Source organism: Silurus aristotelis, assembly GCF_946808225.1.
Source record: "Silurus aristotelis genome assembly, chromosome: 6".
In the NCBI taxonomy this organism is placed as follows: Eukaryota; Metazoa; Chordata; class Actinopteri; order Siluriformes; family Siluridae; genus Silurus; species Silurus aristotelis.
Genome location: NC_139579.1, coordinates 562,365 through 577,486, shown reverse-complemented (window position 1 = coordinate 577,486; position 15,122 = coordinate 562,365). Strand labels below are relative to the sequence as shown.

General features: G+C 41.5%; 3 protein-coding genes across 8 annotated transcripts in view; all 3 read right to left on the bottom strand.

The window, feature by feature from the left end:
• Positions 1-523: 523 nt before the first annotated feature.
• LOC310727247 (uncharacterized protein) lies at positions 524-6,820 on the bottom strand. 6 transcript variants are annotated; one of them, XR_014533979.1, is made up of 10 exons: positions 6,659-6,820; positions 5,951-6,288; positions 5,301-5,445; positions 4,930-5,037; positions 4,666-4,758; positions 4,050-4,321; positions 3,507-3,574; positions 3,187-3,377; positions 1,097-2,399; positions 524-817 (listed from the first exon to the last, which is right to left on the bottom strand). XR_014533979.1 is itself a non-coding variant. In XM_083543501.1 (9 exons), exons 3-9 carry the CDS (start codon positions 5,413-5,415, stop codon positions 1,252-1,254), a joined length of 1,995 nt encoding a protein of 664 aa, XP_083399627.1. In that variant the 5' UTR covers positions 5,416-5,445; positions 5,951-6,288; positions 6,659-6,820; the 3' UTR covers positions 1,053-1,251. The 6 variants fall into 6 exon arrangements, 3 of the variants coding, with proteins under 3 accessions (XP_083399627.1, XP_083399628.1, XP_083399626.1); XR_014533980.1 differs by lacking the exon at positions 5,951-6,288 and having other exon boundaries at positions 1,063-2,399; XR_014533981.1 differs by lacking the exon at positions 5,951-6,288.
• A 1,787-nt stretch (positions 6,821-8,607) lies between these two features.
• Positions 8,608-12,781, bottom strand: ddx47 (DEAD (Asp-Glu-Ala-Asp) box polypeptide 47). The gene is made up of 12 exons (XM_083543504.1): positions 12,613-12,781; positions 12,346-12,439; positions 12,038-12,226; positions 11,691-11,762; positions 11,457-11,575; positions 11,008-11,079; positions 10,809-10,925; positions 10,502-10,648; positions 9,514-9,651; positions 9,314-9,384; positions 9,014-9,143; positions 8,608-8,868 (listed from the first exon to the last, which is right to left on the bottom strand). Exons 1-12 carry the CDS (start codon positions 12,727-12,729, stop codon positions 8,704-8,706), a joined length of 1,431 nt encoding a protein of 476 aa, XP_083399630.1. The 5' UTR covers positions 12,730-12,781; the 3' UTR covers positions 8,608-8,703.
• Positions 12,782-13,371: 590 nt separating this feature from the next.
• The window catches only part of wbp11 (WW domain binding protein 11), a 9,997-nt gene continuing 8,246 nt past the window's right edge, over positions 13,372-15,122 (bottom strand). The window contains exons 9-12 of the mRNA XM_083543503.1: positions 15,091-15,122; positions 14,604-14,891; positions 14,336-14,521; positions 13,372-14,237 (exon numbers count right to left, since the gene is read on the bottom strand). The exon at positions 15,091-15,122 is cut by the window's right edge and continues 82 nt beyond it. Of these exons, the coding sequence (XP_083399629.1) occupies positions 13,630-14,237; positions 14,336-14,521; positions 14,604-14,891; positions 15,091-15,122 (1,114 nt within the window). The 3' untranslated portion in view covers positions 13,372-13,629. The remainder of the gene's footprint in view (positions 14,238-14,335; positions 14,522-14,603; positions 14,892-15,090) is intronic.

Here is a 15,122-nt window from a genome sequence, read left to right as displayed (position 1 = left end):
GCCAACAACAGTCAAACCAGAAATAAAAATCTAGGATTCTGCTTGTTATTGTCTATGAGCGTGGAGAAATATGCTGATCAGCAGCACTAAGAGATTTTCTAGAACTCAGGAGATTCTTTTTCCATGATATTTGAAATACTGTCAATTTTATTTGACACCATTTACATTCAAATTTTTATGTAGCACGCTATGTGCTACACTGTCATGCTGGAATAGATTTGGGTCCTGACTTCAAGCGAGGGGAAATTTGAATTCTACACCATCCAAAGACTTCCTATAAAATTGAATGCGTCTAAGTTTGTGCTAAAAGTTTAAAGAAGAACCACAAATTGTGTTCCAGTAAACAATGCAGATGAAAGTTTTCAAGATTGAAAGTTTATCAGTATACATCCAGATAATTTTACACCTCAGTGATGAAAGTACTATATTTTATTAAAATAAATAAACTATTTTTAAATAATTCCATATAATAAATTGTTAGATATTTAATAATACACAGACAAAAATGTAGAATTAAAAAATATATATAAAATCAACACATTTAATGCAAATAATGCATTTTAAATTATTGTGGGTCCTTGTTTCACCAAGCATTTAGATCCATGGCATTTGGTAAACATCTTTACACAGAAGTCCTTTGTAGCCTCTATTAACAAATACATCCAGATACTAGTTACTAAATACTAGGTCATGGATGAAGAAAACAGTCAGTATAAATAGCTTTGTTGGAAGGATATTATATAGATAAAAAAAACAAAATTTTTTTTTAATTAGGTTCTAATTTAACAAACTTAATCTAATCTCATTGAAAGGTCCCCTGGTGGTCTAGTGGTTAAGATGCAGCGCTCCCACCGCTGCGACCCGGGTTCGATTCCCGGTCAGGGAACCATCCCCAGCCACTCTTAGTGCCGGTCCCAAGCCCGGATAAATTGGGGAGGGTTGCAGTAGGAAGGGCATCCAGCGTAAAACATGTGCCAAATCAAACATGCGGAGGATCCGCTGTGGCGACCCCTAACGGGAGAAGCCGAAAAGAAAGTTTAATCTAATCTCATTGAAAGCTACCACTTTATAAAAACAAATGTTATGTTTACTATACAGTGGATTCTTTTATCAACCAAACCTCATCCCATACTGTAAGGAGGATACAAATTCCCTTTTGTTTGAATAATCAGAACCCAGAGCAAATCCGGTTCACTGCAAACTCACTGGTGTATCGGTAGAGTGTTGTAGTGAGTGAAACTCTTTCCTCACCTACTGTTTCTCTCCATTGTGAATTTGCTGGTGTATTTTCAGGTTACTCTGTCGAGTAAAATTCTTGCCACACTGTGAGCAGCTGTACAGCTTCTGTCCAGTGTGAGTAAGTTTGTGGCGTTGGAGGGAACTCTCCCTATTAAAATCCTTCCCACACTGTAAGCACTGATACGGCCTCTCTCCGGTGTGAATTTGTTCGTGCCGTTTGAGATGACACAGTCGAGCAAAACTCTTCCTACACTGTGAGCAGTGGTACGGCCTCTCACCTGTATGAGCGCGCTGGTGCCGCTGAAGGGTACTTTCTTGATTAAAACTCTTCCCACACTGTCCACAGTGAAATGGCTTCTCCCCTGTGTGGATTCGCTGGTGTATCTGTAGATTGTTCTGTTGATGAAAAACCTTCCCGCACTGTAAGCAGGGATAAGGCTTCTCTCCTGTATGAATGAGTTGATGAATTTGAAGAGAATTTGATTGTCTAAAACTCTTCCCACACACTGAGCAGATGTATGGCTTCTCTCCGGTGTGAACATGCTGATGCAGCTGGAGCGCACTATGGTAAGCAAACCTCTTACCACACTCTGAGCAGGTGAAAGGCTTTTCTCCAGTGTGAATGCGGTGATGCCTTTGGAGCCCATTCTGATAAGTAAACGATTTCCCACACTCTGAACACTGATACGGCTTTTCTCCTGTGTGAATGCGTCTGTGCTGCTGGAGAGTACTCTCTCGATTAAAACGTTTTCCACACTGTGAGCAGGGATACAGTTTCTCTCCTGTATGTATGGTCTGATGTGCTTGAAGATGACTCTGTCGAGCGAAATGCTTTCCACACTGTGAGCAGAGAAATGGTCTTTCCCCTGTGTGAATGCGCTGGTGTTGTTTCAGGTTCCGCCGACCAGCAAACCGCTTCCCACACTGCGAGCAGCAGTACACCTCTTTCTGTACACAAGAGGGCTTAGCAGATTCAAAAGCAGTGTATGCAGGGTTTCTGGTGTTTATCTGTGTTTCATCTTTAAGTTCTTCAGATCTCAACATGCTTGTATTGTCCTCACCATGGTACTTTTCGATATGTTTGTTAAGGTCGATTTGAGTTGTATAGAAAAGTGAACACAAGGAACAAGAGAAACCTCCCAATAAGCAACCACTGGTTTCTGAAACACACACACACACAAAAAAGGGCAACATTAAACAAAACTAGGCAAATAATTATTAAATCAATGAAATTCATTTTTATTTGTATAGCACTTTTAACAATAGACATTTTCTCAAAGCAGAGAAAGTATTGAAGAATGTAGAAGTTAGAATATAAAGAATGTATAAGTTTGTTCCTTATAATTATAAGCTAGTGTCAACTCGGGCAAGGAAAAACTCCCTGAGATGGCACGAGGAAGAAACTTTAAGAGGAAACAGACTCAAAAGGGAACACATCCTGACCTGAGTGGAACCAAATATCCATTATATTTATCAGCCTACCAATAAAGCAAAGCAAAAAAAAATTGTGGGATGTTTCTCCTCAGCAACTAGTAGTAGGAAATTGCTTAATTGTTCAGTTCAACCTGTCCCTGCTTGGAAGGGACAAAAATCATGCCACAATAGCATAAAAATGACATTGTGTTACAGTGGTGGCCTCAAACCAAAGACCACAATCTGAATGAAAATCTGTTGAATGTACCAGAACACTTGCATCTATAATTAAAGCCAAGTTTGGTTTAAAAACTTTTGACCCAGGTGAATGAATCCCTACACAACAAAAGCTTTGTAAGATTTCCTCTTGTTTCAGTGTATAAGATGTATGCTGTTTAATATATAATATATATTATGATATATTCATTCATTTACTTTTAGCAAAAATCTTTCATCATCCAGTTTAATGATTTACAGTATAACACTTCAAGTTGTTTATACACGAGTGTTAGAAATGTTTTGTTTTTTTATTACCGCTTACGGAGCACTTTTTTTCCCAGATGCTGTTGAAAGTGATGCCAAGATCCCAAGCGTACTTCTCGTCATACCACACTAAAAGCTCCTGTCTCGTTTTGATGGGGTGAGAGCAACGGTAGAAAATCTCCCCTTGGTACTGGACCACCAACAGATTACTCTCTCCTTTGTTATCAGCACAATTTACATACCTGAGGAAACAAAGAAAAGGGACAACACAGGAATACAAAGGGAAAAAAATGTTACCCACAAAAAAAGTCCGCTAAACTAACCGCTTTATACCAAACACCTAAGATCCCTCAGGTTCATATATTCCTCACCTCATCCAATTCGCATGAGTCACTTTCTTACCATCTATGTATTTCTCAAAATGCCTATTCTTGTAAATCTGAAGAGAGAGAAAAAACTAATGTTAGGAATGGCTTGAAATCAAAAGAAAGCAACTAATGTTTAGAATAAAAAGGTCAAGTTGATTCAGAAAATGGTGCATGAAAGCTTTTTTTTTTTTTTTTTTAGGTTGGACTAGTAAACTAGTTCTATATACATTACTAGTAAAACAAAAAAATGTAGCTGCAAGTCCAAAATCAGTTAAATTGGCAGCATGTGGTGTATAACTGAGATATTTAATACTTTGCGACCAGCAAGTAAAAGCTCCAGTGTGCCTCCCAGTTCCAAAACCATTGCAACCAACCTTATGTAATATTATAATGTACATTAAGACGGCGGTAAACAAATAAGTAAAAAATGATTGTCCTAACACTGTTAATAACATTGAGAAACCTTAACAAATAAATATGAAATGTATAAGCTAAGAAATGCAGTGTTCTGTTATTCGTATCATATATTACATTTCTACAACTTACCACCCAAGAGTAGCTACTCCCCAAGGCTTCTTCTTTGTCCACCAGATCTCCCTGGTAAGGCCCAAAATAGGCTCCAACTGGAATTGTATCCCCTTTATTAAACACGCCCAGGCCTGCATAAGGAATAACAGATTCCCGAACCTCTAGACCAGGGGGAAGGGTTTGTCTGGCTCTGTCCGAAACCCCCTGAGGAACAGGGGTATCAGGCAAGAAGAGAGCTGGACCATGTATCTCACACTTGTTGATGAAGAAGGAGTTACAGTACTCACAGTCTAGAACAAAGGAACAAAGTAAGTAAAGATACTGTGCAGATTTAAGATCTTATCATCAAGAACTGATCCAATCTTATAGATGTTCTATATTTCATGTACAGGATGTAAGAGTTGTGTATATTGAATTGCCCATAGTTGGGCTCAGATCATTTGAAAAGATAGGTCTTCATCTGTGTTCTGTCCTCCTGTCCACACAAACATATGGACAAATTTGAAAATTGATGTGCAGAGGAGAGAGAATATCATGAGTTTTGTTCTGATCTGTAACTTGAGATTTTGGATGACAGAAGAATGCTTTAAAGTCAAGTTAGAGGTAGAATTTTAGACCCCTGCTGTTGTCTTACACAGATATTCATCTTCAGCGGGCTCTTCTTTTAAAGGCTTTTCGTGGAATTCCTCAGTCTGTCGGTCCACAACACAACTTGATGTCTCACTACCTAAAGTTTCATTGGTTAAACAGATATGAGAAGATTAACTACTAACTAAAATTGGTTTTGGCTATTCAAATAAATTAATTACATTTAATAATAAATCAATTAACAGTAAACAAGTAACAGATTTTTTAATGGTGGTCAGTGACTGGAATCTAGTTTGATCTGTTGCCTTACAGGAGTAATCTCCATCTTCAGGTTCTTCTTTAATAAGCTTCTGGTAAATTCCTTCATTCTTCTGGTCCAATGGGGTGACATGCCCCACCCAGCTTGATGTCCTTTGAACTAAAGTTTCATCATTTCAATTTATATAAATAATAAAACAATGAAAACATAAGAATGAAAAGGAAATGCTATTCAAGTCATTTAAAAGGAACTGAATTAGAAAATGTCAAAAGTGAAGCCTCTTTAGATATGCTCCACAGGGGAGATGGGTCTTAGATGATAGATTGGTCTTGAATATCTCACCACCAGCAGTTTGATTACATTTAAATGTAGGTATAGATGTTTAAATATATGTAGAAGGAACTGTAGAACTCATTCCTTACAATGGTTTTCTTCATCTTCAGGGTCTTCTTTTATAGGCTTCTTTTGGAATCCTGCATTCAGTTGATCCTCAGGGCTGAAGAGACTCACAGAGCCTGAAGATCCTTGAGCTGTCATAGGCTTCTCTATCTGTACAGACTTGCTCAGCTAGTGACCAAACAACAATAATCCACATTTTACCAACAATCTTTAACTAAATATGAATGCTCACTGTAAATGAAATGAACACGTGATTTTAACAGAAGGAGGCACAGAAGAATGTCTGGCTTTTGCTGATTTCATTTGAAGTAGCCTAAAGTAGTGCTGTTGCAAATAGACTCATCCAAAAGATTTAATAAATTATCCACTTGTGCAAAGCATATGGTTTACTTTAAAAGATACTAAAACATCTCGCTTCTTTGAGCCCGCTCACTGATGTGAATATTGAGAGAATAACGGCTAAGTTTCAGGAATAAATGTGTTAACTGTGATTTTCTTAATTCCATACACTAATGATGTTATAAAGCAAAAAGATCCATATAACCATAGTTCCTTCTCACTGGGCCTCCATATTTTACCTTGAGCCACCGATATGTAAAGTCATCTAAATACTGTGGTTTTATCTTATACACCGATCAGGCATAAAAATAATAATAATAAAATAAACACCCACCTAATACTGTATACTTCCTCCTTTTGCATACAAAACTCCTGAAGACCTCTGAAGGTCTGTGTGGCATCTGACATCAAGACATGTGCAGCAGATCATTTAAGTGCTGTAAGCTTCCATGGACTGGATTTTTTTTGTCCAGCTTCTCAACATCTCTGTCATGGTCCAAACACAAATGTCTTACAGCTGTTCTGACCTGGACTTCCAGACATCACAATGTGGCCCTTCTCAAAGTCACACCGATTCTCATGTTTGGCCATTTTTCCTGTTTCCTGCACATCAACTTCGAGAGCTCAGTATTCACCTGCTGCATAATGAATCCCACCTTTGAACAGGTGGCACTGTAAGGAGATCAACATCTTTACCTCTCAGTGGTTTAAATGTTATGGCTGATCGGTGTATTCTAAATGTACTGTGGTCAGTGTGTTTTAGTTTCACTTCTTTGTGTGGACACACGGTTAGAAAATTGGCAACGAGTAATTTGTGGTCAGCCAAATGATGTGACTGATAATGTTCCCTGAGCACACCATGGGGCAGAAACCTCCCTAACAGCTGCTAGTGAAGACTGAAAAAGACATCTACTCCTTTATAGTTAAAGTTTAAAGAAACAGTTTATAACTCAGCACAGACTAATGAAGCAGAAATCTATTTGAAATATTTCACCACTACTGTTAGCCAGGCAGCTCATTTAGAAGCAACAGTTTAACTTACCATGGGATTTAAAAGCAGAATGGAGGTTAAAAACTTCAATCTCAACACTGTGAAATCATTTTAACACATAAATAATAAGTCAATCGGAAGGCTCAGCTGCTCAACCTGAAAACAAAAACAGCAGCTTCTTCTTCTTCTTCTTCTTCAATCTATTGGTCTGTAGTAGGGAATGAGCAGACGACACAGTCCCCTGCTGGACAAACGTGTAATTACGCCATCTATTGAAATTTTTTTTAGTAAATATTATGGCTGAAATGACCACCATTTACACCACACTCTGCATCTGCATAGCCAACAGCATTTGGCTAAACTAAACTAAAACTCACGCAAACACACACACACACACTCAACTGTGGGACTGATCTGTACAACCCAGACTCAACACACACTCGTACTCACTTCACACATCCATGTCTTCAGCACCACCCATATTATATTACTTCATTATTACAAACTGTTTTGCATGCGATTTCCATAAGTGAAAGTTTGGCATCAATGCATGTGATGCATGTGACACAGGCTGGTGTTGGAGCCTAGTGGTAGATGAGGAAAGGAACTGGTGGCTCATACCAGATAGTCTGTCCAAAGACTGTCAGCATGAAAGAGAGCAGAAGCTGATCTTTTCTCATTTTCACAAGCAGACAAAAGTGATCTCGCTCAGACACAGAAGCAGGGACAGGCACGTGGGCTATAGAAGGTCCAGAAACCAGGCTGGGTAGAGGAGAAGAGCTAGGCATAGAAGAGGCAACATGCTCCTCCTGACTCAAACTCAAAGTAGATATGAGATGTAGTACATCATTCTCTTAAAATTACATATATTCAATTAAGGCTACATTTTATTATGTTTATGACACACACACATATTTCGTACAACCCGAATTCCCCAAATAAAAAATAAAATAAAAACTAAAAGACTTTCAAATCATATGAGCCAATATTTTATTCACAATAGAACATAGAGAACATAAATGTTTAAACTTTTAAACATTTAGGAAAGAGCTTTTGGGAAGCAGTGTGCAGTGTTTCAATAGAAGTCACAGAGCCAGAAAACTCTGGCATATTGCAGCATGGTGATCAAGTCTGGGTATCTGATTCTAAGGATTCAGGAACAATTGTTGCCAGTCACTCTGCTAAAAAAAAAAAAACTTGTAAACACACAGCAAGAGACTGTCAAATGTAACGTTGCCATCTAGTACCAATGCAAGGAGAAGCTACGGAGGACACCAGATCAGCTTTCTGTTGCAAACTCGGAGTCTTTTCCTATCACTCAGGAGTCAGAGAACATCACTATTCAGGTTTGACAGCCACTCCTAGATCCAAGAATGGAAGGCGAAAAGTGAAAACGTGTGGGTCGTGGGTACAGGTTCCACAACACGATGTAAATAATTGAGGAAGTATGTTCAAGATGCAATTTAAATTTTCAAACTACCTGCTTGTTCAAGGATTTAGAAAGGAGCAGATCTTCCAGCAGAAGAGATATTTACAAGACACAGCAACGAGTGGTAGTAAGATATGGTTGAGGTTTGAAGTCACAACCTTTAGAGCCAAAATCCAAAGCGTTAACCACTGAGCTGCGACCTCCTCTACCACTGTTATTTATTTATCTTAACTTTCAATCTGTAGGATTCAGCATCCAAATACGTTACTTTAAGTGAAGCATTTATTAGTTGAATCATTCAATAACACTGCACAATGGCCACATAAAACCTACCTCTGATGCAATAACCAGTTTTCAAACCAACACATAGTAACATCATCCTTCAAGTCATTTGTTTTCACTATTCACTTTTCATTGCACTACCACAGCAGAGATGTTTGATTCCTTGCTTTCCTTAATTACAGTGAGCACTTTCTCAAAAAACTATTTTTTTGCACTGGACAACTTAAGGTGTATTCCATAATACTGCTGTTAACAGCTCAAAAAGTTAAATGAATTGACAGAACAGATGTTTTGAAGAAGCAATGTTTATTTCATGAGAAACAGAGACAGTGGTGCATCACTAACGTATTATATACAGAAAGGTTTCACTTGAGGAAGAATATATCTAGCGCCCTCTCCTGGAGCCAGCGCCCCTCCCAGAGCCAGCGCCCCTCCCTCCTGCAAACTTTCCTCCCTTCACTTTTTGCCGCACACCGCTCGAGTGCTCTGAGTCATCTCCTTCTTCCTCTCTTCCTTTCCTTTTCCTCTTCTCTCCCTGTTCCTTCATCTCCTGTACAGCAAGAAAGAAAACACAAATGAAGCGAGGATACTATTAGAGGGAAGCAGCTGTAGAATTCAGTGATTTGTGGTAAAAACTCATCGCATTCAGGCCCAGGATGAGATCGGAATTTTTCTTTTTTAAATTCTTGACGTACAAGTCGAGCGAATCTCTGCGCCTCGCTCACTCGCTCCACCAGCATCATCACTTCCTCTTCTTGTGTGGGGAAAGCCGGAAGTTTCTTCCCAATCAGAGTTTCAATTCGCTGGAAAAGTTCCACATCGTACCTGAAGACAGAACAATGAGAACGCTGCAGGTTATAGGAGAAGAGGAACCTGTTCTGTTCTGAATTTATTTCACTAATGTAACTCATTCGTCTACAGTGGCTGAACTGTTCACTGTGCACGGAGTGTAAAAATATTTATGAGAGTGTCGAGAGCATGACGCATCGCATTACTGTGTGACGAATGTGATGGATTTTCCCGATCGTCCTGCTCTGGCTGTTCTGCCCACACGGTGAATGTAGTCCTGAAAAACACACACACACACACACATCAGCTTAACAACCCTCATGTACTGATGTAATATTGTTCCCTTCAGTGTTCGGGTGTGTGTGTGTGTGTGTGTGTGTGTGTGCACTGATCTTTATTGCGTTACCTTCGAGTGTGTTGGGATGTCGAAGTTGATGACGCAGTCTACATGTGGAATGTCCAGCCCACGAGAGGCCACGTCCGTCGCCAACAGCACCGAGCGAGACTTAGACTTAAACTTATTCAGGGCACCCAAACGTTTATTCTACACAAAACACACAAACATCAACCAGTGATTCCAAACCATCATTGATCACCTGAGCACCAGTGTGCATGCGTTTTTATTCTCAAGTGTTTACTTCAGTCTCACATATACGTACAGTCCTGTTCAATATATATTATACACTATATGGACAAAAGTATTGGCGCCCAAACGGTTCTCGTAAAGCTGAAGGCACACAGTTGTATCAGATGTCTTTAAATGCAGGAGCATGAAATTTTCCTTCACATGAACTTGGAGACCCAAACCTGCTCCAGCATGGTGATGCTCCTGTGTACAAAGTAAACTACTGGGGCAGAAAAAAGGCAGCAGGTTCTCTGGACTGAAATATTTGCCGTAGCAGGACGCAGGATGTTCGTCAAAGGGCTGGAGAAGCAATAATGAGTATCTGAAGCCTACAGGTGGTTGGATGGAGGTTTCCTGCAGGTTGGAGCTGCATTTCTGTAATTGGAGTTGGAGATGTGGTTGGGATTAACGTGTCCTCAAATGCTGAGAAATACAGCATCATGCAGTAACATCAGGGAGGCATTTCATTGGCCCTAAATTTATTCTTCAGCAGGACATCGACCACAACATACAAACAACGTCATTAAGGAACTATCTTCAGTGTTGAAAAGAACTCCTCTTGATAGTTTCTGCCTTCACATAGACCTGCTGAGTTCCTTCATGAACCGTGTGCAAACGTACCGAGAAACAACATGGTAATTCTGCTGAATTGAGGCTAAGGGTGGTTTCAACAGATATTTATTATTTTGGATTTCCTTTCTGAAGGCAGGAGTCCCATGTCCCTATTAGCAAAACAACGGAGCATGCATGTCCAGATGTGTAAGTGTACCTGGCTCATTTGTCCGTGGAGAGGGATGGCTGTGATTCCCAGGTTCCTCAGTAACAGCGTCACCCGTTGTGTGTTGTTGCACGTGCTGCAGAAAACCATGAAGGAGTTCCCCGCCAATTCATTCAGGATGGAGACCAGGTAGCAGTCCTGAAACACAGCACCTGAGTGAATATCCAATCTGATATGGAATAAGCGTCTCATTATCGGTCACAGTATCAGATCGCTGGTGTTCCTAACAGGACATATCCGACCAGAACCTCATCCACCATCATTCTATCTTTAGCTTAGTGATTTCATTAGGTGGTACCTTGTATTTAGCGGGGATGAAGATGTAATATTGCTGCAGCTTGTCCACTGTGGCGTATTTGGTAGAAACGGCGCATTTCACCGGATCCTTTAAAGCAGCTCTCTGTAATTTCTGGACCTAAACATAAAACACACACACACAATTCATTACCATTCACACAATTCAATTCAGACTGTGTAAGTGTATGCAGTGTGTGTACCTTTTTTGTCATGGTGGCAGAAAATAGGAATGTGTGTCTCTCACGTGGAATCACCTTCAGAATTTTATCCACCTGAGCCCCAGAGAGAAAAGAAACACAGACAGCAAGTATGAAGCTCAAGGATTTGTCATGTCAGATTTAGGAGCTGTTTTAGGTCATTAAGAGTTAAATGTAAGACCAATATCACAACAAAAAAACACACACAAACATGTTGTTAGCAACTGACCTTAACCAAGCACTACAACTTTAATCAAGACTTTTTAAGACCCCGAGGAAACCCTGAGCTCAGTGCTTAAGACGTTGTTTGAAAGGTTATGAGTTCAAATCCCAGTACCACTTCTGGGTCCTCGAGCAAGACCCTTAACCCTTCACTGCTCAGATAAGATTTAAGTCCTTCTTGATTGTGGCAAAATGGAGTCAAGTATTTATTGTGCGTTGTGAGAATTTACCTCAGACTCAAAGTCCATGTTGAGGATCCGATCCGCTTCATCCATCACCAGGAACTTTACAGCTCGGAGGTTAAACCCTTTTGTGTTCTCCAGGTGGTCAATTAATCTACCAGGAGTAGCTGATACACACACACACACACCGTCTAAATTACCTGATGCACTTAAGGTGGTACTGGAGTAAGTGACTGCCATACACACACACACACACACACACACACACACACACACACTCACCAATTACTACATGAGGTTTCTTAGCCAGCACCAGTGACTGTGACATCATGTCAATTCCACCAACAATAACGGCTGTAAGAAACACACACACACACACACACACACACACACACACACACACACACACAAACCAAAAGTGTTGAATTCTGTAGAAAACAGCTGCGACAGTGGTGCAAGTTCAAATACAAGGTGTGTGTGTGTCTGAACGATGAAGTTCTCTGTGAGGTGAGATGTGATTGTGTGCTGTGTATGGAAGGAGTCTCCAGGTGAGGATACGCGTTCCACAGCATCAGATGGGGAGAACGTGACGATGTAATAAATAAAATAAAACACTGGGTGTAACTGACCCGTCTTTACCCCGATGCTCGAACCCAGAGCCTCGAACTGCTCGGAGATCTGGAAGGCAAGTTCTCTGGTGGGCGTCAGGACGAGTGTGTGGAGACGCTGAGGAGACAAGAGGAGAGACTGCAGGATGGGCACAGCGAATGCTCCAGTCTTCCCTGAACCCGTCTCAGCCAGACCAATCACATCTCTCCCTAACACACACACACACACACACTCACTCAGGGTGAGAGATACAGAGAGAGACACAGACAGACAGACAGACAGACAGGTTTTCAGAAATCACACACACACACACACACACACACCTCACCTTCCAGAGCAACAGGAATCGCCTCGATCTGAATCTTGGTAGGTGTTTTCCATCCCAACAGATCACATGCTTCACACAGCACTTCTGTTACCCCCTACAACACACACACACACACACACACACACACACACACACACGGCGAAGTTGTTTAGAAAAGTCGAGTATCTCGAACTCGTATATCCTCTGTGTGTGTGTGTGTGTGTGTGTGTGTGTGTGTGTGTGTGTGTGTGTGTGTGTGTGTGTGTGTGTGATAATAATCCTCGTTACCAGCTCTTTGAAGCTCGTTGTCGGCTCTACCTTCTCCTCTTCGAGTGTAACTTCAGCTTCTTCCTCGTGTGATTCCTCAGAAATCTCCGGATCTCCTGCTTCTGGTGAATCGGCCATGTTTTAGCACAAACGTGTTGTGAAGACGAACTGCGCAAGAGCGGAAGTGGAACGTACGACCGCAATGGCTTAGGGGAAATGTAGTTCCCGGCAAATGTGTGGTAAAAAATGAAAATGTTTAAATAATAAACTAAACCAATAAAAGATCTTTATTTTAAATCGATTTTATAATTATAATTCTTCTGACTGTAAGTGAAATCTTTGGTTTTCTTCAATATCAAAGCATTAATTTAATTAGCATATAGTTAGCAGTTATTTCTGGGTCTGAAGTGTGTTCTAGTCCTACCATCAGTGAATTATATTATAATAGAAATAAAAGACATATAATACTTGATAAAAAGTTTGTTATCCACAGTGTTGGACAGTAATGAAGTAACTGTAATTTGTTACTGTGCTTAAGTAGTTATTTTTCTCGTATCTGTTCTTTACTGAAGTGTTTATTTGTGGAGATTTTTACTGTAACGTCACATTTCAAACTCAAATATTTTACTTTTCAACTGCATTTAGTGAAATCAGTCCTTTTTTATTTATGAGGATTAAAAACATAACTGGTGAAATTGGTGTGAATAAATCTAAAGGTTAACAATTTACAAATTATCAAAACATATAGTAGAAACAGCACAGATACACAGGGAAACAGTCTGAGAAGGTTTTGGTGTTTATTTTTGAGTTTAGAAACACATCATTACATAATCCCATCTTCAAATCAGACACTAAACATCTAAACATAGCTCAATATAAAAATGATGGGGTTAACTCACGATAGGACCCAGTCGCACTGCTGATTCCAGGAACATGGTGTAATTTATGGACGCTAGCATAGATATATACGATGCAAACTTTATCCTCACATTTCTGACCAATTATCTTCCACCTATCCTAGCCCCGCCCCCCACTGTTTTACAGTAATCCCTCCATCTCTCTCATGAAAGCCTCATACACCTGGTCTTTTGTCTTCATGTTGCTAGGGGCAGAGTTGGAGCTAGGCTGGGCAGGGTTTACTGAGAGCATGGGTTTCAGGCTGTGCCCCATTCTCTCGTTTTCCATCCTTCCTGCTTTCTCTGCAGTCACGGCCCCCTGTGGGGTAACTCGGTCTCGCCGCACACGCAAGGCCGTGGGTACGAACCGTGTCACTTCCGCTTTGGGGTTGATGATCTGCGGTTTTGCAGAGATAGTGGCAGCGCCTGATTGGCCCGCAGCACCGGGGACGCTCGTGATGTTTGCACGCTTCTCTATGGTATGGGTCGGGGGGTTGACAGGGGTAGGAACAGTACCCGGAGGAGGGGGCATCTGTAGAGAAGACGGGCGGATGGAGAGGGAGAGGGAAGGCGGAGCTAAGATTGAGGGTTCGTTGCCAGGGGCAGATGCGGCAGAGGAAGCTGGGGGTTTCTGACGAGAAACGATGCTGGGAGGGGCACTCAGGACATTGGGGTTCAAAGGGGGTGGGAACATGGAGAGGGGTGGAGCCATACGTGGAGGCCCAGCACGTGGAGGAGGAGGAGGCATTCCTGCAGAAAAACCCACAACTAAGAGTTATACCTGTATCCAACAATACAAGAATGATTCCATTAAGATGCAAAACGTACACAGTACTGGCAACACTCACCTGGTGGTGCAGGTGGAGGCAGCCTGGGAGGCGGTCCCCTTGGAGGGGGACCTGGAGGAAGACCTGGTGGTGGGCCAGGGGGTGGGCCTGGAGGTCGTCCAGGAGGGGGACCAGGGGGCAACATACGAGGCATTGGCCCCCTCAGGGCACCAGGTAGATTCGGGGGTCTGAGGAATGGTGGGGCACCTGTACACACAACACAACACACACATCTAGTCAGCTTGAATTCTCATTCACTGACAGTAAATAAAAAATATTCCTGACTTACCTGGTGGAGGTCCAGGAGGTGGACCTGAGGGTGGACCTGGAGGCCTCATTGGAGGAGCAGGAGGAGGTCCTAAAGGAGGAGGGCCTGAGATTGGTGGAGGCTGCAGGTGGGGTGGTGGCTGCTGTTGTGGTGGCGGCGCTCCCATTGGGGTTGATGGTGGGGGGAGTCTGTTTATTGACAGAACTGATTGGTTGTCGCCAGGGGGTTCCAAGGCTTCGCTGTCAGACTGATCGGAGTCCGTGTACTCCTCCTCTTCAACCTCCTCCTCTTCCTCTGGAACAGACTGACCTACACACACACACACACACACACACACACACACACACACACACACACACACACACACACACACACACACACACACACACACACACACACACACACTTACTATAAAGAGATACATGTTATAGACCTAGACTATATTAAACTTTGTGTGAGAGAGAGAGAGAGAGAGAGAGAGAGAGAGAGAGAGAGAGAGAGAGAGTACCTGCCATCCTCAACATCATGGCCTGTAAAGGT